Here is a 22,069-nt window from a genome sequence, read left to right on the forward strand (position 1 = left end):
TCTTGGTTATAGGAACCTGACTGTCAGGAAACGCAGCTAGGTGGGCACTGAAGCTGCTTGTCAGTACCGTGGCCTCAGCCCCGGTTCTGTGTTCCACCCTGGGGCTACACCAACTACCTTTACTCAAGACAGCAGTTTGTCTGCTTTACTAACCAGTTACTCTTCACCTTGCTGCCAGCTGAGGCTGTTCTTAGGCAGTGGTTACCTGTCTGCTACAAATGGGTTGAATTAGTTAATAATCTTTCTTTCAAAAGCTAATAGTTTCAGATATGTATCCTATATCTTAGATGTGGAACACCCTCACTATTCCCCTGAGCTAAGCACTGCTCTTGCCTTTCCTTAGCAATAGTGTCTTGCTTTTAATTTTTTGGCTAGATTTATTCCAGTCTCTTGCATGATTTTCAGCTTATGCTTCTAGTGGAAATAGTTACAGCAGCAGAAGTATTACGTGTCCAGCAACAGTGCTGGTTTGTCTAAAGCATAATTTTTCTGGAGAGGACCTGTTAAAAACATGTAATGCTGCTCACAGCAGTACAGTCCTACATCTGGTGAAACTATCTTCCCACTGGTGGCTCCAGGATGGCACTCTGTACACTTCAGACAGTACACTGACTACAAAATACTTCAGCTACATATCAATGTATATAGAAAATAATTGTAGAAGATTAAGTTTTTAAACTCAAGCATCTGTTTGATTGCAAAATCAATATATCACCTTTTCAAATTCTAAAACTACTTTTTAAATTAGGTACTTTCACCACCCTTTGATGTGAGAAATCCTTGCTGTAGGCAGGCTGACCTTTAGAATAGAAGACAAAATACTGCAAGCTTAATTGCTTCTGAAGCACAGAGTTTGCATGTAGTATAGTTTATAATATAGAAACGTTGCTGCACTGCCCTGTGCGCCCACTGTGGTTTAGAGGTTGTACTTTGCAGAATTGTTGCAGAAGTTCAGATTCATTTATAGGGTGAGATTTAAGGTTGAAGGAAGCTTTTTCCTTCTAGTCAGGGATTATAATAGGACTTAATAGAGTGAAGGAAGATACTGAAAAGTCGGTCTTAAGCAGAACTTTGTTCTTTGGTACTAAAACAGTGTAAATCCAAGTTATGCATAACTATGCTGGGTTTTGGATTTACAAACTAGTATTCCTTTAGAAAGCTGCATTTTTTCACTACTCAGCCCAGTTGTGATTGACAGTACACCATCCGCAGCAAGCTTTCAAGAACACAGGGTAGTGAGCAAAGAAAGGTGATGCACTCCCCTTCTAGCAAGCCTTTCTTAAAGTCACTGCTGCATGCTGGCACTTCAGGAACTCAGCCGTTTCTGTTCTAGCTTTCTTCCACAGCTGGATGGTGCCCTCGAGTGGTTGAAGTGTGCAACTTAGCCCTGTAAAACTTAAAATACAATTGAGTTCTCTTCCAGGGTTCCTGCTCAAGATTAACTAAAATAGACTAACTCTACACGATTAGTTATGAGAACAAAAGCTTTAGTTAAAACAGACTTCAGGAAAAAGAGCCTTAACTGTGGATGAAGAAGTGGTGCTCTGAGCCAGATTACGTTTAGGTTATGTTCAAAACTAGTTTAAGGCTCTAAAGTTCAAAACAGTTTCTCATTACTTTAATAACAAATCTGCAAACACAAGCTTTTACCTGTAGTTTAATATTTATATACTGATGGATAGCACCTAGAGGCCCCAACCAACATTTGAGCCCCTTCAGCGTCTCTGCCCCAAAGAGCTTACAGTCTAAGCAGTCAAGAAGTAGGAGAAAATAACCACCATGCTTTCTTTTATAGATCAGTAACTCCAGTCAAACACAGGTCAAGTGATTTACCTGCTCTAAGGCACAGAATGTGTGGTGGGAATTAAACCAACATCTCTTGAATCTCTGCTGCAGGTCTCAGTTAAAAGATGCTCCTTCCTCTCTAGACCATTTTTCTTAATAAAAATTAGCCCATTTGGAAATCTCAGCTTGAAGCTGATTAAGATTCAGGACTGTTCTCCAGGTCAGGGTGAGAGCTGCAGGAATAGAACAGAGAATGTATCTGTCAGAAGCATAGCTACTTCACATACTTTCATTTTCTGTGGTCACCTCACTGGTTTGGGACCTAAAGCTGCCACATGATGAGCTGTCTGGGGGGCTATCTACCTTAGACTGGAATGGTATCTCCTGTCCTTTCAATTCAGTGGGCTTTGTTGTATGTGCTGTGAGAAAAGGACACATCTTAGTAGCAGCACTGGTAACGCACTACTGGAACAAACCTGTTTTGCCCTTTCCCAGGTCCACGTACAAACACTTCTGGGTGGTGAGAGCAAGACAGGGGGTGGTGGTAGGGAAGGCTGGGAGAGCTCTTTCCTTTGGGAGCTCCTTGACCTTAGCACCCATTCATCTGCTTTTTTGGGGCTAGGGAAAGGCTGCTGTGTTCATTGTGGGCTTCTGAGGAGCCAGCAGTAATACAGGGGCTGGTGTTTACAAGAAGAGACTTACTATTTTGTTTCAGCTTTGGTAACAAGTTCTTGACTTGGAGGTAGCAGCAGGTTCAGTTTATTTCTATATGCATCAGTAAATCAAAATAAAATGAGTTGAAGGATGCACATTGCTGACTTGCCCACTCTCTACCAACATCTATAACTGCAGCTAATTGAAAAAAAGACAAAGCTATTAATATTTTGCACTTTAAACTAAAGAACTTCAGTTTCATACTTAGTTGAAAGCTTTTGAAATCAGCACCAATCACATTGTATAAATCACTGCCACCTGGTCAGTCACCAGTCCTATGTCTTTTGCCAAATGTGCATAAAACAAGGAGATTTCTGATGTTCCATGTTTACAATAACTGAAAGGTAAGAATGAATAGCCATTAGCAGATACATTACTTAACAGTAGTCAATAAACAAATACACTTCACCTGTATAAAGCATTATGTTAATTCACAAGTTAAGTTGTATTGATAGTTGAGGTGGCAATATACAATGAAAATATTAAAGTATCATCACTTGAAAAATAGTCCTGCTTTGTCAGGGAGCTCTGTTTATACAGAAGGGTAAATGAAACAGCACTGACCAGAGAAGCTGAACAGTCATGCATACAAAAAGCGATCACTTTTCAGCTATTGCACAATTAGTGACACTCTAAGACATACACAGTAGGATTCTTAGAAAATGACATCAGAAAGACTGCATGCACCATCTTTCAAGGCCTTATGTGAACTATACGTACACCAGAGTCGCTGTATACTGTAAATACATTGTGGATGTGTATAAATTCACATAAGATTCATTTGTAAATAGGAAAGTTTCCATCAGCTTATGCTTTATTTTATTCACAAGGCTTCTTAGCGTGTACACTATTTTGGATAAAATGCAAGATATCACTTCAGAGTAGAGGTTTCATGTAAGCATAATCTTAAATGCTTTGGTAACTGGATATTCCCAAGGAACAGGTTTTGTTAAACCAAACTGATTACTAAAACGTGAATGTGACTTTTATTCTGAAAAGGATATAGAATATGGCTAATAATTTCACATATTTTCACAAGATAAAAAAAAAAAACCAACTTTTCAAGTGGATTGGGATGTGTAAGCACAAATAAAACCACTGATAGCATGGTGTACAACAGTTAAAACCCTGATCAAAATGACTTCAGAGTAATTGCGCACTTGCCAAATATATCAGCTTGAGCAACTGAGGAAGGAAATGAAATATTAAGTGAAGAAGTTGGTGTAAGGGGTAAATTCTCTCTATACCACAAGTTACATAATAAAATACTGCCGTATCTTTTCATTTTAGACATAAGCATTTTTATATCAGTCTGGTTTGTTCCTAAATGACTGAAAGTTTCAACTAAAAAGGTGTTTACACAATATACACATTTCATTACTTACAAAGAGAAATAAGCTTAAAATTTCATATTAAAAACCTGGGATACAGTAAGGTTAGTAGCACCATGAAAAATGTTTTTCAAAACTGCAGTCTTGTTATTTTAAACATACTCAGTGCGTCGTGTTTTTCTTTATTCTCTTGGTTACATCAAAAAGGTGCCATTTTGGTACAGGGAGAGAAATTAAAAATTTCATCTTCTGATCCTTTGTGAACCTCAAGTGTTCTCTGTTTCCAAGAGGTCAATTCTTTCATCTTAGTTCTGTTGTCAAATATGTACCGAACAACCCTTCGTTTGGCACATCAGTGAGGTACACTTGAATTTGTATGGTTAAAACAGTTCGGATTTGTTTCTTCTTTTCTTTCTGCACAGTAGCACCATTGTTGCAGCTGGAAGACAGTGCATCTTAGGAATTTTCAACTGTTTTATAAAACAGTCTCCAAGACGTTACGTCTTCTTCATACAAACTTGACAACGACTAATACGCGTCCTCAAGTCTCCAGCTTTCAGTGTCTCTGACTGAGGTTTACTGGTTGACAGACACAAAGGTAAGGTTAGGTTAGCTTTTTCTTTGTTTGTGGAGCTGTTCCTTTAAACTTCTACCTAATTAAGAGCTTAAGATAACAAGTACATAAGCAGGGAATTAGTCCTGTATTTGGGAGTTTTCCTTAAGAGTGATCTTCCTGTATGTCCTTGACACCAGGTGACAGATGCAGTTTTGTCCAATGTCTCAGTACACACAAGCTATGCTAATCAGCTACTTCAGTCTGGCATATGATGTAGCACAAATACCAGTGCAAGGAGAATTCTGTACATGTAAGACATTATTTTGGGGGTCTTTAGTTGTAGCCTTTGGGTTTCTCAGTTGAAGGATACTTTAAAAACCCCCCAAAAATACTGCAACAATGACATTTGTATTTAAGTGATGGATCTACCAAATTACTTATATTCTGAAAGGGTAGGAAGGTGGGAGATTAATAGAACAAATTTGTGTAATATGCATGTACACAGAGTAAGTGCAATTTTTAAAAGTTTCTTTAAAAAATAGAATAAAAAAGAAAAGAGACAGAAAACTCAAAGGTGCGTGGTAGTTAGTAGTAGGCAGTTTTCACTAGTGTATTACCACTGATTGATCATCCAGAAGACTCAACGTGATGACTATTTAATGCACATTAAGTATCATGATTGTAGGCGTTACACAAAACCAGCTTAGGGGCCACTACTGCTCTGTAACACGATGCACCTTGCCAGCCCTGTACCACAAAGCTACATTTTTCCATTTGGTGGCAGTGGGAATATTTGAGGTTTTTATCAGTACACAAACAGGGCATTAACAAGTTATTCTATGAAGGGAGATGATTTTTCAAAGAAAAAATTGTTTTGCTACTCAAGTTGAAAGGGAAAAAGTTTGAGAAGCTGAGAGACTCCAGCTGAAATGCTGACTGCAGAGAAGCTGAGGACAGAATGTCCATTGGCTTCCTTGCAGCCAAAATGTCATCCTAACTCTTCTGCAAAGTACTGGAAAAAATGCTTGGCAGGGAGTGCATGAAACCTCCTTCACACAAGACTTAGCAACAGGTTATATGAACATCTGCCTTAAAAGGTTTAAGTAGAGTTGATCTTGCCCTTCATACTTGTCCCTTGTATGTCTGTGAACTACCTTTTCAAATATTTTACTCTACTGAAAGGCCTGGTAAGAAAAAACAAACAACAAAATTGATCTTTTACTACAGTAGGGCTACTTTCAGAGAAGATACTACTAACTGTGAATAAGAATTGACATAGGAATCTGACTCCTTGCAAAACAGAATGTGCCCTAGCAAGTTTTTACATAATATTAAAGGCTTACCAAGGAAACACTTGAAAAACTGGTTGTGAGGGGGAAAAACAAGCTAAATTATTTCCCTATACCCCTGTAAACAATTCTCTTTTGATCTTTGGAGTAAATTCAATTTCCAAAGCTTTTGTTCTGGAATAAAGCAATATACAAGAAACAGGTTTTCTTACCTGAACATTTCTGACACCTCTACAGTTGCCAGCCAGAAACTATACGAATTGGCATAGTAATTACAAGTGCCACGACCATGGCATTCAATAAATGGAGCTGAGCGGAATTCTTCTAAACAGGATCCAGGCGACGCCAAGGCCTGTCCAGAGCCTTCTGCTCCAGCACTAGTGTGCTGGTGTAGGGGTGAGGGAAAGAAACACACAAACAAGAACCTTATAGTAGGCACTGAAAATTAAATAGCACAGCACTGAACTACTAAAAGAGCCACTGTTCATTCTTGGTTGAAATAATGCAGTGGCAGACACCTCCATAAATATATCAGTTACACTGTGCTCTGTGTACTGGAAAATCACTGTTAACCTTGGCTACCATGGTTAGCAATTGAAGGTAAAGGCTTTTCAGTGACAACCATTGTAGTTTTTAACAAAGTTCTAAAGCAACTAGTTGAGGAAAACAAGTGGGTACGAGCCACTTCTGGAGCGGGAGGCAGTTCTTACCATCATGAAAGAGTAACCAATCCAAAGGGAGTCCCAGCCGGGAGGACATGAAGGAATCTGAATGGTCTGACTGTGGACAGCGATCACCATAGCAGGAGCTTCACACACAACACATCTGGACACAGGGGAAATACCAGAGCAACATGTGATACTGGAATATAATAGGAGTATGTTTCATTAAGAATTCTTACACAAAGAAATGGAAGAAGACGAGCCTCTGAGAGGCTGTCCGACTAATCTAGACTTCTCGTGTATTTTGTAACTGCAATAAACCAGCATATTTTGGAGTGCAAAATCTGCCTGTATTTCCACTAACAACCACCGGGTTAAATACTGAAGCAGTTCCTGAAACAAAAACTGGCAGCTCAATGTCCCCAAGTGAGTGCCTTAATCCTAGACCTAACGGTGCTCACGTTCTCTTTCCTGTCCATGGCAATCTTGCACTGCTGGTTACATAGCTTTCTCAGTTGAAGAGAGCCCTTGAGCCTCTAATTATTACTGCTGCACACAGACAGACCTTTTAAGACAATGAATACTTCAAAACAAGCTATTTTCCTGCTATTTCCCAGAGGTAAACATGACAGACTCATCTAATATCCGACCTGCACATTGTAAATGCACAGGTAAGATGTATTATTTATCCAGATGTTAAAAAAAGAGACCTGCTAGCCTGCTTTGTCTCACCGGCTAATGAATGGCTGGATGCTTTGCCCAGTCAGTGGCTCCATGCTCATTGGCATTGGCTCTGGAGTTGACAGCCAGTAGGAATAGTCATTCCTCGATGCAAAATTACAAACATTGTTGATGTTGCAGAACATGAAGGGCATGGTGCTGAAACGTCTAAGACAGCTCCCAGCAGTACCTACAGAGGAAGATATATAAAATGTGGCAGCAAAGTTTTCACTTCATTGCTTTTTATAGCAATTCTTTGAGAACAGTAATTGTGTACTCTTCCTTTCCACCTGCAAGTACACAGCTTGTGCTATCAAATTGTCATATGAGGAAAAAACTTAACTTCTCTTGGCTTACATTCTTTCATCCTGAATTATAATGTGCAACCTCTGGAGGTAGTAGATCTTAGTATGCAACTCCCCCCCTCCTCATCAAAGAAATCTCTAAGTCTGCCACATCTTCAAAGAACCAGAGCATTTGAAGAAGCAGCTACAATGCCTTTCCTCTTAAAGACAGAGCATACAGAATATCTCACCCAAATCCTGGCCATGTGCTCTCTCATTTCCTTGCACATACAGAAGAGAGAATCCATCATATATTCTTGATGTTCCTTGTGGACACAGTGGTGTATCCCTGGTCTGGCTGTGCCGAGTTATAAGAAATCCGTGAGCAACGGATGCTGTTCCAGGAGGACCAGGTGGGCCTTGTAGGCCATCAGGACCAGGAGGTCCCTGTATTCCTCGAGAACCTGTTCACATGAGAGAAACACAACAGACGGTATTTATTAACACCATTTCTTGCTCTTTTAGGACTACTGTAGCTCTGAAAGGTACCATGGTCTTGTGATTAAGGTGCTTGGGAGGTGGGGGACCTGGTATCTGCTAATGCTATCTTCCTCAAATTATTTTTTCAGGTAAGCTTGGTTAAATCAGTAAGGCCTTCACAGCTAGTTATAAAATAACAGTGCAACTTCTCAGTGTTATTGTGAAGTTAAATATGTTCAGAGCTGTGAGGCACTAAGATAACAACTGCAGTGGACATGACAGCCACTGGAAGGGGTCCCAATCAGCTTCCCAATTCCAAAACATATTAATCTGCACATGCAACTCAGTAAGATAATGTTGAAACACCTTGCTCAAGATGAGAAAATAAATGGCAGAGCCAGAAACAGAAGCAAGTCGCACAATCTAGGGCATGCTGTGATAATACCTGAGCCAAAGCCCTCCTAAATGAATAGAGAAGCTGCAGTCAGTTTTGGAGTGGGTTAGAAAGAGTGTAAATAGGCTAGAACAACCTTGAATGAGAGTAAGAATGAGTTGTATGACTGAGAAAGGTATCAGAAATAGCATTTGTTCTTGAACAGCAAAAATATCAGGAAATATTAAATACATATATAGATATATATACACAAATATTTAGACTATGTTATTCCACAGTGATTATTATTTACACTTTTTCACTAAAATAATGCTAACAGATTTCATAGAGCTATTAGACAAAAAGGAAAAAAGGCATTATGGATTTTGGTACCATTTTAACTGTTTACATCCTAATACTTTTTCTCAGAAATTGCAATATATAGCTACTTAATATGTATCATCATCTTTAGAAAATTGTCCCAGTGCCTAGCCTGATTTCTTTTCTCAAATTGTAATTCTAAGCAATAGCTGCATGGTAGCCTGATCTCTGCCTCTGGTGAAATTCTTTCCTTTATGAAGTCTGTTTTTCCCCATTCATGATTTCCATGCAAAATGAAAATTATTTTACTAATCTCTATCTTCTGTTTCTTACTATCTTCATTATCTCCTGTGCATCATCTGTACTGTGACGGGGATGCCACTGAGCTTGAGATAAAGCATTCTACAATATTACTTAGCAATGACCAGCAATGTATTGGTTCCAAGAATATTCCAAATGAAAGTACGTTCAGCTGCTTGTAATATTTTCGCATTAAGAAAATACTAAAATTATGATTTTATTATTATTCCCACAAGGCAAAGATCTCACTTCACAGTATTAGCCTGCACCCACAAAAGCGAGCATCTCTTTTTTTCCACTGGGTCCTCACAGGATAAACACCATACCTGGTTGGCCTGGAAGACCTCGCTCTCCTTTACGTCCTACTGGACCATCAAAACCAGGTAGTCCATCTCGTCCTGGGTCACCAGGAAGACCAATTGGACCTAGAATAAACAAATGCATAACTGAAATAAAAGCTCTTGAAATTTCACTACAGACATCTTTAATTTCTCTAGGACTCATCTATTGTTTCTTCACGATACATTAGACAAGAAGAGACCATTAAACCCAATGTATATGGTAAAACCCTACATTTATCTACTGCTTCTTGCTGAATTCAGTAACTTGTCTTTGCAGCCTATGCCAAGTGACTCGTATTGCAGCCTGCAGTCACTTATTACTTCTTAATAATTTTCTCTGCAGCTACCTAGGATCATACCTGGCAATCCCTGTGGCCCTGGCAATCCAGGTGGCCCTTTCGACCCAGGCTGTCCCGGAGGACCCGGGGGACCTGGGTCACCTTTAACAACAATGCTTCGTCCAATGGTACCTGGTAAACCTGGTGGACCTGAAAGAAAGCAGCTTGGTATTAGATAAACCAAAGTGGGAGAGAGCATTAGAAACAGTTTCTGTTACCCTTTATTGCAAAGTCAGAAGCCAAGAGCTCTATCAGTGCAAAGAACTGTATATATAAGGCAAAAAAGTGCTCTTGGTGTCCCTCCCCCGCCCCGGATACAGGGTATAAAATAGTGTAGGATTACTTGTAGGGCTAAAAAGTATAGCCCGGAATTGTGTTTAAGCTGTGGCTCACTTTGCTTTCATTGCTGGCTGAGCCCACCACGGTCTTACATCTGTGTAACAAATTCTACTGTCAGGGAGCAAAAATGACAATAATGCTACCCAGGACTCCTACCTGGCGGGCCTGGCAGTCCCTGGCTGCCTGTGAGGCCAGCGGGTCCTGCAGGTCCAGTGGGACCCTTCATACCTGTAACATCAAATTCACACAGTTACACAGTGAAAGAACATGCTGTCTTAGAAAATCTACTGCAGGAGTGGCGGAAATCAGGCTGCTTTTCTCCCTGAGGGGCTGTTACTGTGTCTGGAGGTTTTCACTTGAAATGCTTGTTAAATACCTGGGAATACCCACTTAAATACCTGGGAATCCTGGAACGCCTGGAACCCCGGGGTCACCCTTCATTCCATTCAGACCTGGACGACCAGGATCCCCCTGAACAGAACAGCTTCACGTTATTCACTCATCTCCTCAGCAGTTTCAGAGAAACAGATAGAAAAGGTGACTGGGGGACAAATAAGCACACTTTGGGTCAGTGAACTAGTGCTTTGAAGGGCTGAGGCCATACATCCTGCTCACTGCACTGGGTGCTGTCAGAAAACACTGCCACACAAGTGTGCATTGACAGCAAATATAATGGGGACATTCTGCCCAGATACTGAGGGATAATTAAGGAAAAAACCCTCTTTACTTGCTACAAGACAGGGTGTTAGCTACCACATTTTGGCTTTTATTTTACTATGTTGAACTGCATATTCCACCCAAATACATGCCATTTTTATTGCATCTAAAAATAAACTAGGGGAAAACTCCATTTCTTGTCCTACCTGGCGTCCAGGTGGTCCTTGATCTCCCTTTTGACCAGTCAGGCCAGGTGGGCCAGGTTGACCTGGGTTCCCCTTTTCCCCCTTAAGTCCTCCACTACCTGGTGGCCCTCGTGGACCTTCTGGGCCTGGTGGACCTTAACATTGCAGAACAAATATGCATATATCAGTATATATCAACCATTCTCCCCCAGTTTGTGCCTTCAGCTTAAAAAAAAAAAACAACAACCAAACATATTTTGGCTTGACTTCCCAGCTCTATTTCAATGCTGAATTCAGGATAAACTAAAAGGAAAACAAATAGAGGGATTATTTGCACTACCTAAATCAGGAACCAAGGCTCCTGTCTAGCTGATGAAGAGAAGCAGGTCTTTCCAGAAGGCAGTGCAACTCACCTGCGTTGGAAGCTTACCAGTGACCAGACCGGTGCCTTTACTAGGAGCCAGGAAACCCAGAATTAGATGGTACAAATATCCCCTCTGCTGACCTGCATACATTCAGCATCTCTTAAGTGCTATCTTAGACAGAATTCCTTTTGAAAGCTAGTCTCAACAATGTAAAATATTGCTGCTTTTTTGCTGTTAGAATATGACATACCTATTGAGGAGCCCAGTATATACTGTCTACTGACTGCTGGGCAGCAGCAAGCTCATCATTCTGCCTTGCCTAAATAATAATCTGAGTTGCAGAAACTTCCTTATGTTGAATGACTCTCCCTACAACTGATTTGTCCATCTTTAGTAGAATTACACTCTGGAAATCCAGTAAAGGAACTGGGCTGGTCTTTAAATATTTTCCCTTTTCTACAGCCACATTAATCCAAAGCAAAGCAGTAGATTTAAATAAAACTTAGGTATTTGGAGAACTGAAAGATGAGACCCCCACATTGACTCCACCGTATAAATAGAAGGTAATCGATATTAATTTGTGGCAAAACAAACCATAAGCAAGTGCAGCAACAGCTAATAACATTTTACAAGTTGGATCTCATAACTGGATTAACAGAAGGATCTGTTTGCAGGACAGTGCTATGACATTTTACCCTGTAGTAAAACAAATCTAGTAACATTTATCAGTGTGCTGGATTTTCAATTCTTCTGCAGTCTTGAGTAATTTAACATATCCTTTGACATCCTCATAGCCTATATGCAGTGGATAAATTTGATGAGCTGTATTTCTGCATGCAAATCTGAGTAGAAAATTCCTTCCAAAATTTCTAAACGAACAGCAACTTTGTACCAGATTTCACACATATCCTGTAGCAGTTTCAGCTGCAGAAAACATCCCATCATGCGAAGATTTTTTTGTGTTCATTTTGCTCTTTTATACTTGTCTAGTACTGTACACATGCAAAATAACAGGTTACCATCTGAGGCATGCTAATCAAACACATACGATCTGCAGGGTAACCATCGATTTACAGGAAAACATCCTTTTCTCTTACATCAAGTGCAACGCAGTAAAATAAATTGACCGAGTTAAGAGTCTAACCTGGAAGACCTGGAAGGATCAGAGTTCACCAAAGCCCAATGATCGATGTTAGAAGGGTCAGACATCACACAGTACAAAACAAGATTACTAGTTAGAAATAGTACAGATGACAGCATATACACTACACAACAACCCATTTCACCAGCATATTTTGTATTTACAGTATAATCCACATGCATGCATAATACCATACATGAATATACAACGATATGTATTTTCAGATACAAGTTATTCTGGTGACTAGGCTCTACTAAGACTAATTTGACACTTCATTTAACTGCAAAATTAAAGCTTTACTAAAGAATGTGTTATTGCTTTAACACTACAGCTGAGGCCTGTGACTGGTTAGTCCTACTCACAATGGGATTTGGACTATGTAACCATTTCACTGACACTATTCAGCATCACAGGGCCTGGAGCTTAGCAAATATGCAGGTAAATTGTGAATGACAACTTACTCTCAAGCAAATTCTGCTTCAAGCAGGAGGGAAGTGTGCTTAACACAAGGACTTATCACCACTAATCAGGTATGAACCTCAACTATCTGAGAATCCAGTTCTAGGGCTGAAAAGTAGACTTACACCCTCTTCAAAATGGTAAGCAGGGTGGACATGGATCAACAGGGCTGCGAATGCTGTAAGTGAAAATACAGCAGAACTTACAAACTTAGAATTTGTTGTCTTTACTGTGGCATTTTTTATTGATAAAAATACCCCAAGATGTGAATTTACCTGTTTAAAGTTATTGTGGAGAATGGCACATGATAACATCCTTAGAAAAATGATTTAAATGTCCTCATTCAAAAGGTAAGCTGGTTGTCCCTGTCATGCTCCTGATTACATATTTTAGCTCCTGTGCCACCTGAATCCTTCATGTCAGTGAAATGATTCAAACAGATCAACATATCAGCACGCAATTTGCAGCTAAAAACTACAATAAATACACATCAGGTTTACCTCAATGCACTAATTCTTACATATTTGGTAAATTATTTTAAATAATAACTGTAATACAGTTGTTAAAAATAATGACATGGACATTTCATTGTTACTGTTAAGTACTTATAAACTATATTTCAATGTTAGGTAAGTTTTGCTATGATTTATATATCTGTCCTATACTACTTGATTATTGAACTCTGGCTGGGCACAGTCAGAGAGTGGAACAAAACATGAAGCAATTGATAAGTTCCTCTCAGCATACCCATGATGGTAGCCCTTGTTGAAAGCGTGGTTACTGCTTGTGTGACCACAGTTTAATTAAAAGGTAAAGCCACATTCATTTTTTTACATGGCTGCATAAAGCTAGGATTCAAACATCAGGGGCTACCACATTTGCTACCTCACAGTGCTTAGGACAGCACACTAAAAACTAGAATGTATTCCTTTATTGAATTTTCATAGTTCTTTGATTCCTGAAAGTCACCATAGCAAAACCTAAAGACAACATTATTATTAAATAGATATACCAAGTCATTTTCAATCTAGACACAGACGTTAAAAATCTTCCCAAGAGCTGGCTTGTGCTACATGCTGATATGCCAAAATTATGATAAGCTTGTGAAAACCACCATGTTCTTACCAATCCTGTTCCACTGCCCTAGCGTTAGGGAGGGGAGGGCTGTATGCCTCTTTTTCATTAAATACATGTTAAAAGGAAGAGCTTTCATCATTTCCCCTAAATGTGCTGGTGAAGCAAAACAGTGGAAATAAGGATTTCTCTTCAGTGGAAAGTTACAATGCTCTAAGTTGGGAATGTAAAGCATCACTGTTACTCTGCATAAATGTTTGTACAGACACCTTTAGTATAAAAGCAGCATCTAATTTATTTAGGTCACTTGAGAGTGTCCAAAATCAACAGTAGCAGGTGTTACAAAAATCAATACTGTCACTTGCCCAAGCTGCAAAACACACTTACACAGCAAAGACATGAGAGGACAGCACAATATGTTTTTTTTTTAAAAAGATGAAACCCAATAAATATTATTTTCAACTGCACTGAGAATAAATATGCTAAAACAAGTTTCACAGTTGGGGACACTGTGTAAAAATCTTGCAAATCTGGACCCACATAATCTTCCCACCACTGAGAGAGTAGCACTATGTCCTTCCAATGTCAGTCCTACAACTATGTGGAGGAAGAGTCTGAAGGCCAACTCTGAGCTTTTATTTTCTACCACAAATTAAAAAGTATGTCTGAAAAATGACTCAGCATATCTACATTTAGACACTACAAAAATATATACATTCATCTTCATGCAAAGTTATTATTTTGGAGTTAAGGGGCTAACCTGAGGGACCTGGGAGTAGGGGGTCAGAGTTCACCAGGGTCATCATTAGAACAAGGGGAAAAACATCAAAATTGTTAGAAATATCAACAAGCTAATATATTCAACTAAACCTTTCTTTTTAGATTTAGCTCAATATTCCTTTACATACAGTATGCAAACCACCAAACTATTATTATTCACAGCAATGAAAATAGACATGTAGAGTAACAGCAATCTTGTGTTGCCCTGGAAATTGGCTTAATTTTATGATCAATTAATATATCTATCCCAACACTAGATAGAATCACTATCACCATTTCTTTTAGGGGCAACTCAACTGAAGTCAGAGCGCTACATCACGTTTGACTTCATCACTTTTACTAATCTTAGAATACACCCAGAAGTGAACAACAAACAGTATACACATACAGCTTCTAGTTTTATTTATGTCCCAAGAAGGGGGGTAATTTGACAGACACACAGCTTCTTTTATGACTGGCTGCCTTATGTTGAAATGTTACAAAATCAGCGTTCCAACAATAGACTGTGTTATCATTTGGAACAAAAGGCTGGAGTGCTGATTGTACCAGAACTGCAATAATAGTTTGGTTTATCCACATTAGTTTACGCATAACTGAGCAAAACAAATGCTTCACTTTGTACATTGCATGCAACAGAAATGGAAATAAAAGAAAGAAAGAAAGAAAGAAAGAAAGAAAGAAACAAAGAAAGAGAGAACATGGCTGAGCAGAACCTCACTGGTTGTTTCCCCCTTGCCAACGCTCATAAAACTGCACAAAATGAGTCCCACCATTCCTATACCTCCCCAGCTGATTAGAGTCAGCAAGCACCTGATTTATACAGAGATGTGAGCAGGATGAGAAGCTTCATAAAACCACCAGTGCTACAGCAGAGCACAGAATCTCAGTTGGTAGTTTTATTATACATCAGGAGACACTTAGTTGGTTTACCTTTTTCTTTTTTTTTTTTTTTTTTAAGAGTTTGGAGATATCCTCTGTATAGTAATCTTTTAAAAATGAAAGTCCATACTCTTACGGACCAATCAGATTCCAGGGCCAAAATTTTAATTGCTGTACCACTCTACATACAGAAAAATTATCTTTGGAAGACCTTGACATGTAGGATGTCTTAGGCTTTTACTTGGGCACGCTTAAATTACCAAGCCCAAGTCCAGCATCCCACCATCTCTTATCCCTTCACTCCTCCTCCCACTTGCCCCAGCTGCAACTCTAACCACAGTGAGCAGAACTGGGATTACTCATCCAGTACTCCAATGTGCCAGTGAGCAACTAGGCAGAAGAGGACAAGGCCAAACAGAAAGTAGAAAGCAAATTAGGACTACCAACTTGCTGCAGGGATGCTCCACTGACTGGTTAGAGCCCCTGGGGCACAGCAGGGAGTACTTCCTCCAGGAGAAAGGGGGAAGGCACGCACTCCCCCTTCCACTGACCAAATAGGAAACAAGGAAGAAATTGTGACTGACTGAATTATTAACCCACTGGGTTGTTCCACACCAGTCACATAAAAAGCAGGTTTAAGATACAACATAATTCAAGTATTTTTACTGAGACTAAAAGAAAACTTCATTATACTGTCAAACATCACGCTAGTTTTAAGATGTTATAAATTAAAACCAAATGTTGTTTATAATGACTCATTTTTTAAATGCACGGTTAGGATAGATGAGTTCATAGTCTACTCTGCACAAGAAAAAAGCTCATACTACCATTGAGAATAATCAAACATTACTCAATTCCAGCTCTAGTGAAAATATTTTGATAAAATTCCATTCTAAAAATGTTTTTCAGTGGGATTGCCTCCTGCTGTATCAGAAACAAGCATGAGGAAAAAGCAAATCTTAAAATCATTCCAAGTGTGTACTGCAAAACTAAACTCTCCCTTGATACCCCTGAATGAACAATATATGCGTAGCAGCTATTTAAAAAATGTACTAACAAAAAACTAACTTTCCCCAAACAAAACTTCAAATAACAGAAAAATCTGAGGTCAGAGTTTGAGGGCAATAAATAAAAATATTACTTTGCCATTAATATGCAAAGAAAAAAAACCTGTAATCAACCAATAGCTTGGTTTGAAAGTAGTCTCCTTTAAGGTGAATATCAAGCATGTTAAGTGAGATGAGTCTTATTGGTAGCAAAGTACTTCTGGACTCAAGATACAGCAACAAGCTTGAGCCAGAGCTGTGACAGGCTCATTAAAGGTAGATTTTTCATGAGCAGTATCTAAATGCAAATAAACATCCTGTGACACAGAATATAAATCAAATTCTAATACATGCCAGGGAGTTGCTCAGCAATGTTAACTCAGGATAGTGGTTTTTTCATTCCCAGAATTAGTTGGTGCAGGAACAAAATGCAAACATGGAATGGAAGGATGAACACGGCATGATGGTGCACTGAGTCCACGGGAGCCACGTGACACAATGGAGCAGTGACTTATGTTACATGACACGAAGATGAAGAGGCAGCTATCCAATTTGATCATGCTGTGATGCTAGCGTGAATTTGATTTTCATGACTCTTAAAATGATGGGGTTTGTTACTTTTGGATTTTTTTTTGTGCGCGATGACATTTGCTGATCACGTGACAATATTGCAAAGGTATCAGATGTTCAAAAGTCGATATCGTGCTCACTAGATGATTACTGTGACAGCATGCGGAGAATCTCCCGTTTATTAACGCGTTAGATTTTTGCTGCCAGGTATCAGAAATTAATAGGAAGAGAGGCTGTTTTATTTTACTCTTTTTGTTACTTTTGACAACAAAATCCTCTGGTTGCCCACAAATGTTAAGACCTACGCCACGAGGCTTGAACTTATCCATCCAAATAAAGTTTAAAGGCTGATAACCTACCAGCAAAACATCAGAGTACTGACAGATATTGATAGGTGTGGATCACACTCTTACCTGGCCTTCCTGGAACACCCGGTGGGCCAGGGCTACCTTTAGGACCTTCCAGAGGTGGCCCTGGTAATCCTGGTGGGCCTGGTGGACCCTGTAGACCAGGGAATCCCTGGAAACCTGGTTCTCCCTTCAAACCTGGAAGTCCAGGGGGCCCCGGTGGGCCAGGTAACCCCAGTTCTCCTTTTTGCCCTGCAAAACCAAACAGCCATGTTTATGAATACTAGGTTACAAATTAATAGGCAAAAAAGTCTAGATGTCAGTTTGCAAAGCAGTTTCTCTCTCTTGCAGAAGGTGCAAGTCCGGCTGCAAGTCACCTCATTTGCACAGTGAGAGAGTATAAAATATTGTCTAACATTCAGAAGAGAGTTAGGGCTGATAATTCTTGCAGGAGAAAGTGCTCTAGTTTCTGACGTTAAAAGGTCTAAGTCTCACTTTACTGTGCAGTGATGCTGTAATTCATAAACATACTCTGAGTCTGTAAGCCTACAAACAATGCTTTCTGTGAAGAAATATGTCAATATTCAGACTTCATAATTTTTTTGAGAGACTGCTGAAAGTTAAGACATACTTGCAAAATTTTCAAATAAGCTTGAGGAATTTAGGAGCTTTAATGCTACTGAAAGTAATATAACTTAGGTTGTGAAGTTGCTTTTAAAAATACAGCAAGCAGCTATGTTTTCAAAAGCAGCTTCATTTGTCATCAGCTGTATGAATGCTTTATTTACTGAGGCAAATCAGCAAAGTTCCACACAATGCAGCAGACTATTACCCTGTGTGGATTTATTCTGTCTGCATAATTGCTAGTTTACAAAACTCAGTAGTCAGTAATGAGTGTCTTTATTACCGTGGTTAATTGAAAATGGTCTGCTGAGAAAAAAAATACGTCATTTTAGCTGTTGCTATGGCATTCATTTGTTGCAGAACATACAACATGGCCTTTTTTTGGTGTATAGATATATTTTACATTTGATCTTTTTAACAAAGAACAATAGAGAAACTTTACCTGACAATCCTGGAAGTCCTGGAGGTCCTGGGCGTCCAAAACCTGGCAAACCTGAGAAGAAACAGATTCAGTTAATAATGAACATCTCGCTTTCAAGTCTCCAGGAACAGGAATATGAGGCCGAGAATGATGAAAGTAAAGTTTGTCTAAATCTCTGATTCCTTGAGACTACCAGGATTCTCATTCATTCACCAGTCTACACCAAAGCTAAAAAAGCCAATTTTCTACAAAATGCATCTATACCTTTCATAAGTATTTCCACCCATTCACAAGATGCTCTTTCAGATTTTGGGAGTTAATACATTTGCATTATTAGTTGGGGTTCCACCTCCAAGGCAGACATTACACTGTTTATCCATTCTGTAACTGAGCTGAAGCAATACAGCTACTGTGGAATACAGGAATGGGGACTGGTGTTGAAGTCAGGTAATAAAAATCTTAGAGTTAATTGAATTCTTGTCCCGTGCTTCATTGGCAGCTTGACAGCAGCCTTTGTGAACCATTCAGCAGCTGGGAACCAAAGGAGCAGCTTTGAAGGTGTGTGGGCAGTTACAGGAAAAATAGAGAAAGCAGGACATCACAACGCAGAGTAAAGAGGAGAAAACAAACAGGAAGGATTCCTAACCTGGTTCACCCTTCTGACCAGCTGGTCCAGGGATACCATCTCGACCAGGCTGTCCCTTCTCCCCTGAAGGACCAGGAGGGCCAGGACGACCAATATCACCTGAAAAGGGGGATAGAACACATTAGCACACTAATGCCTAACATGCAATACAAAAAAGCAACCTCCCTCCCCTCTCCCCACCATCTGAATCTGAAGGTGTGACAATGTAATCACAAATTCACAAGGGTGTAATCTCAAAATCAAAACCTTTCTCTTTCTCTGTCTCCTCCCTGACAATTTAGAAAAGACTTTTAGGCCTGTGACCTTTTAAGCAGTTAGTGTTTGCTAAAAATAATATAATGCTTACCTTTAGGATAAATTAGAATTTTGCTCCTATAAAAACAGGTTAGACCACTGGAGTACTTAACATAAATAAAGCTGTTAAATACCGAAACAGTTAACTTCTTGTTTCAACAGCTAATGATATGACTATGACCGCAGACCCAAGTCGTCAAGGGAAAGTTAAAACTTCTTTCTTTTCTGCTTAATTTCAGTGAACTAAGTGTGTGCAATGGTGTTTGAGCATCCATATACATACAGATGCATTTTCATGATGTTAAAAAGAAGAAAGGAAGTGGCTTCATGTGTTACGTTTTCCACAGAAGCAGCTGACCTTTGCTGCACAGTTCATGCTCACCTACTGGCCCAGGTGGTCCCGGCAGGCCAGGATTACCTGGAGGCCCCTCGATACCTTTTGGTCCTGGAATTCCTGGCGTTCCTGTAAAGTAGGGGCATTTCAATCAAATTAAGCACAAAACTGGCTTTTCAGCAGATCTTGAAATGCTATAATCTGAGATGCCCTGAGTAACAAATAAGCTAATTGTATCAAGATACTGTATTTATGCTCATTCTGAAGATTTACAGTGGATCAAGGAGATGAATTAAAAAGCAAAGAGCGTACAGAAACAAAACATAGTAGCACAACTGTCCTTACTGCTACTCTCAAGGCTCTGACTTCTTAATTGTTGAGTGCCCGTGGTCAAGGACAAGCCAGTCTGTCAGTCTGCTAGGAAATTACCATTTCAGACACAGGTGTTTCTGCTTGACAACAAATTGAAAGCATTATGACCTGCGGTAGGACAGTCCTTCCCCAATCCTCTTTTCCTATCCTGAAAAAGGATCTTAATAAAAATGGTCTTAGTTAGCATTTACACTGGATTCTCACCCCTATAGCATGAACTGAGTGAGAGGGAGGAAAAACAATCAATCCGTTGCATTATGTCTGTTCTGAACAGCACCTGAGCCTGACCAAGGTAGTGTCTCAATACACCGTGTTTTGACTGTTCACAGTCTTTCAAGCATGACATGAAGCAGAGGTTAAAAACTGCCAGATTCATGGCCGGGTTTTGTTCTCTCCTAAGCTTCCTGCTGCCATGACTACACTGTTATAAATTCCCTAACTTCCTACATTAAAGTAGCTCAAGCATGCTTGTAGAACAGCCTCATTACAGCAAATTCAGCATAGGTAAAAACCTTGTTTCTTTAAATTGAGAATGAAGGAACCGACATATTAGTAGAGATTGGTTAGGAGTATATTTTTTTAGAGAAGAGTGCAAAACCTAATTTCATTATGTTTCAGAAAGAGATTTCTCTTTAGGATCTATTTTTAGACAATAAATGGTATTTTAAAAGCCCAGTTTTCCTGATAACACTTTTCTGTTGATTCATGAAGGAAAAACACAGAGCCAAATACAGGTATTTTGTGGGTCAGAAGAGGTGAGAATCTGACTGCTGCGGGGAGTGAAGAGCATTAGCTAACACAGCTGCTACAGCCCATCAGAGCAGATGAATCATTTCAAAAGATACCCTCCTCAAGTGATGCATCCACACACCCTTGCAGTGACAATTCCAACAGCACAAAGCTTAGAAGCAGCAGATCATCAGAAACTTTGAAAGAAGCTGCAGCCCTCCACCGATTACCCACTGCGTTTAGATGTATATACCAATATAAGCAAGAGGGAAAACAAAATAATCCTGTTCAGAATTACCTGGGAATCCAGGAAGGCCTGGTTCTCCTTTTGCACCTGGACTGCCTGGAAATCCAGGCAAACCAGGATTTCCAGCTATACCTTTACTGCCTGGACTACCTGGGTATCCAGGCAAACCAAGATCACCCTAGAAAACATCAAGCAGAAATAAGAACCCAGTCTTTGTAAGATGGGTAAGCCCTTCTTGTATGTTCCCAGTCTCACTATCACAAAAAGGTCACTGTTACATTGTGTACGCTTCTCCTTATATCCAGTTCATGCTAACCCTTTCACACAGAAAACTAATTGGAAATAGCAATTGTAAAGATTTTAATGGTTTTCCCCTACAGTTTTGTAAAGAGTATCATAGCTTTTCCTTGGAACTGACCTACATTAAAGAAAAAAAGCATTCCCTTTTCTTTCAGAAGAGACAGAGATTTTTACCCCATGATAACACAGAATAAAAAAGGAAATGTGTGGAGCTTTAATCATGCCATGTTTTTGTTAATTGCTGCTCAACATCAATTGTAAGGCATCAGTGAAAGCTGCTAGATATTCTGTAGGTCTTTCACTTTTTTGTGGGTGACAAAGGATACGTAAATATTAGTGCAAATGTTTTATATAGACTTACAATTTTTAAGCAACAGTAATCATCATCTATCAGCTCCTTAGTAATTTATTCTGAAATGCATGTTGTATTAATTTTTTTAGAATTAACTACATAATTAGACATGGGAACGATGATATTAATTGTATAAATCCCTATCAATTACCAAAATGTCAGCAGATGTCACAGTGCAGACTAGGCCACTAGCTGAACCCAACTTGCAAGGTCTGGTAAACAGTCATCTTCTTTAACTGATAAATAATGTAACCAATATATATAAATATTTTCACCCTTAAAATTTAGAAATTTTGGCTCCCACCTGACAAGAACAAACCACAATCAACTCTGCTTGTTATTAATATATTTATATACATATTTAGTTATAGGTGATGTATATTATAGTTTTTAAAAAAAATCAACACAAACCCT

General features: G+C 39.3%; 1 protein-coding gene across 4 annotated transcripts in view; it reads right to left on the reverse strand.

Annotated features, from left to right (window-relative positions):
• Positions 1-1,641: 1,641 nt before the first annotated feature.
• COL4A5 (collagen type IV alpha 5 chain) overlaps positions 1,642-22,069 on the reverse strand; it is an 86,909-nt gene continuing 66,481 nt past the window's right edge. For 2 of the 4 annotated variants that reach the window (XM_042807080.1, XM_042807081.1), the window contains 17 exons: positions 21,055-21,181; positions 19,704-19,784; positions 19,028-19,126; positions 18,403-18,453; positions 17,403-17,588; positions 14,475-14,483; positions 12,185-12,193; positions 10,697-10,830; positions 10,232-10,304; positions 9,990-10,061; positions 9,516-9,644; positions 9,142-9,240; positions 7,593-7,805; positions 7,070-7,247; positions 6,386-6,500; positions 5,888-6,060; positions 1,642-4,409 (listed from right to left, as the gene is read on the reverse strand). In XM_042807080.1, coding sequence (XP_042663014.1) covers positions 4,328-4,409; positions 5,888-6,060; positions 6,386-6,500; positions 7,070-7,247; positions 7,593-7,805; positions 9,142-9,240; positions 9,516-9,644; positions 9,990-10,061; positions 10,232-10,304; positions 10,697-10,830; positions 12,185-12,193; positions 14,475-14,483; positions 17,403-17,588; positions 18,403-18,453; positions 19,028-19,126; positions 19,704-19,784; positions 21,055-21,181 — 1,830 coding nt within the window. In that variant the 3' untranslated portion in view covers positions 1,642-4,327. The remainder of the gene's footprint in view (positions 4,410-5,887; positions 6,061-6,385; positions 6,501-7,069; positions 7,248-7,592; positions 7,806-9,141; positions 9,241-9,515; positions 9,645-9,989; positions 10,062-10,231; positions 10,305-10,696; positions 10,831-12,184; positions 12,194-14,474; positions 14,484-17,402; positions 17,589-18,402; positions 18,454-19,027; positions 19,127-19,703; positions 19,785-21,054; positions 21,182-22,069) is intronic. The other 2 variants (XM_042807082.1, XM_042807083.1) reach the window with 1 other exon arrangement.

This window comes from Tyto alba, unplaced genomic scaffold, assembly GCF_018691265.1.
Source record: "Tyto alba isolate M040663 unplaced genomic scaffold, T.alba_DEE_v4.0 Super-Scaffold_5, whole genome shotgun sequence".
Lineage (NCBI taxonomy): Eukaryota > Metazoa > Chordata > Aves > Strigiformes > Tytonidae > Tyto > Tyto alba.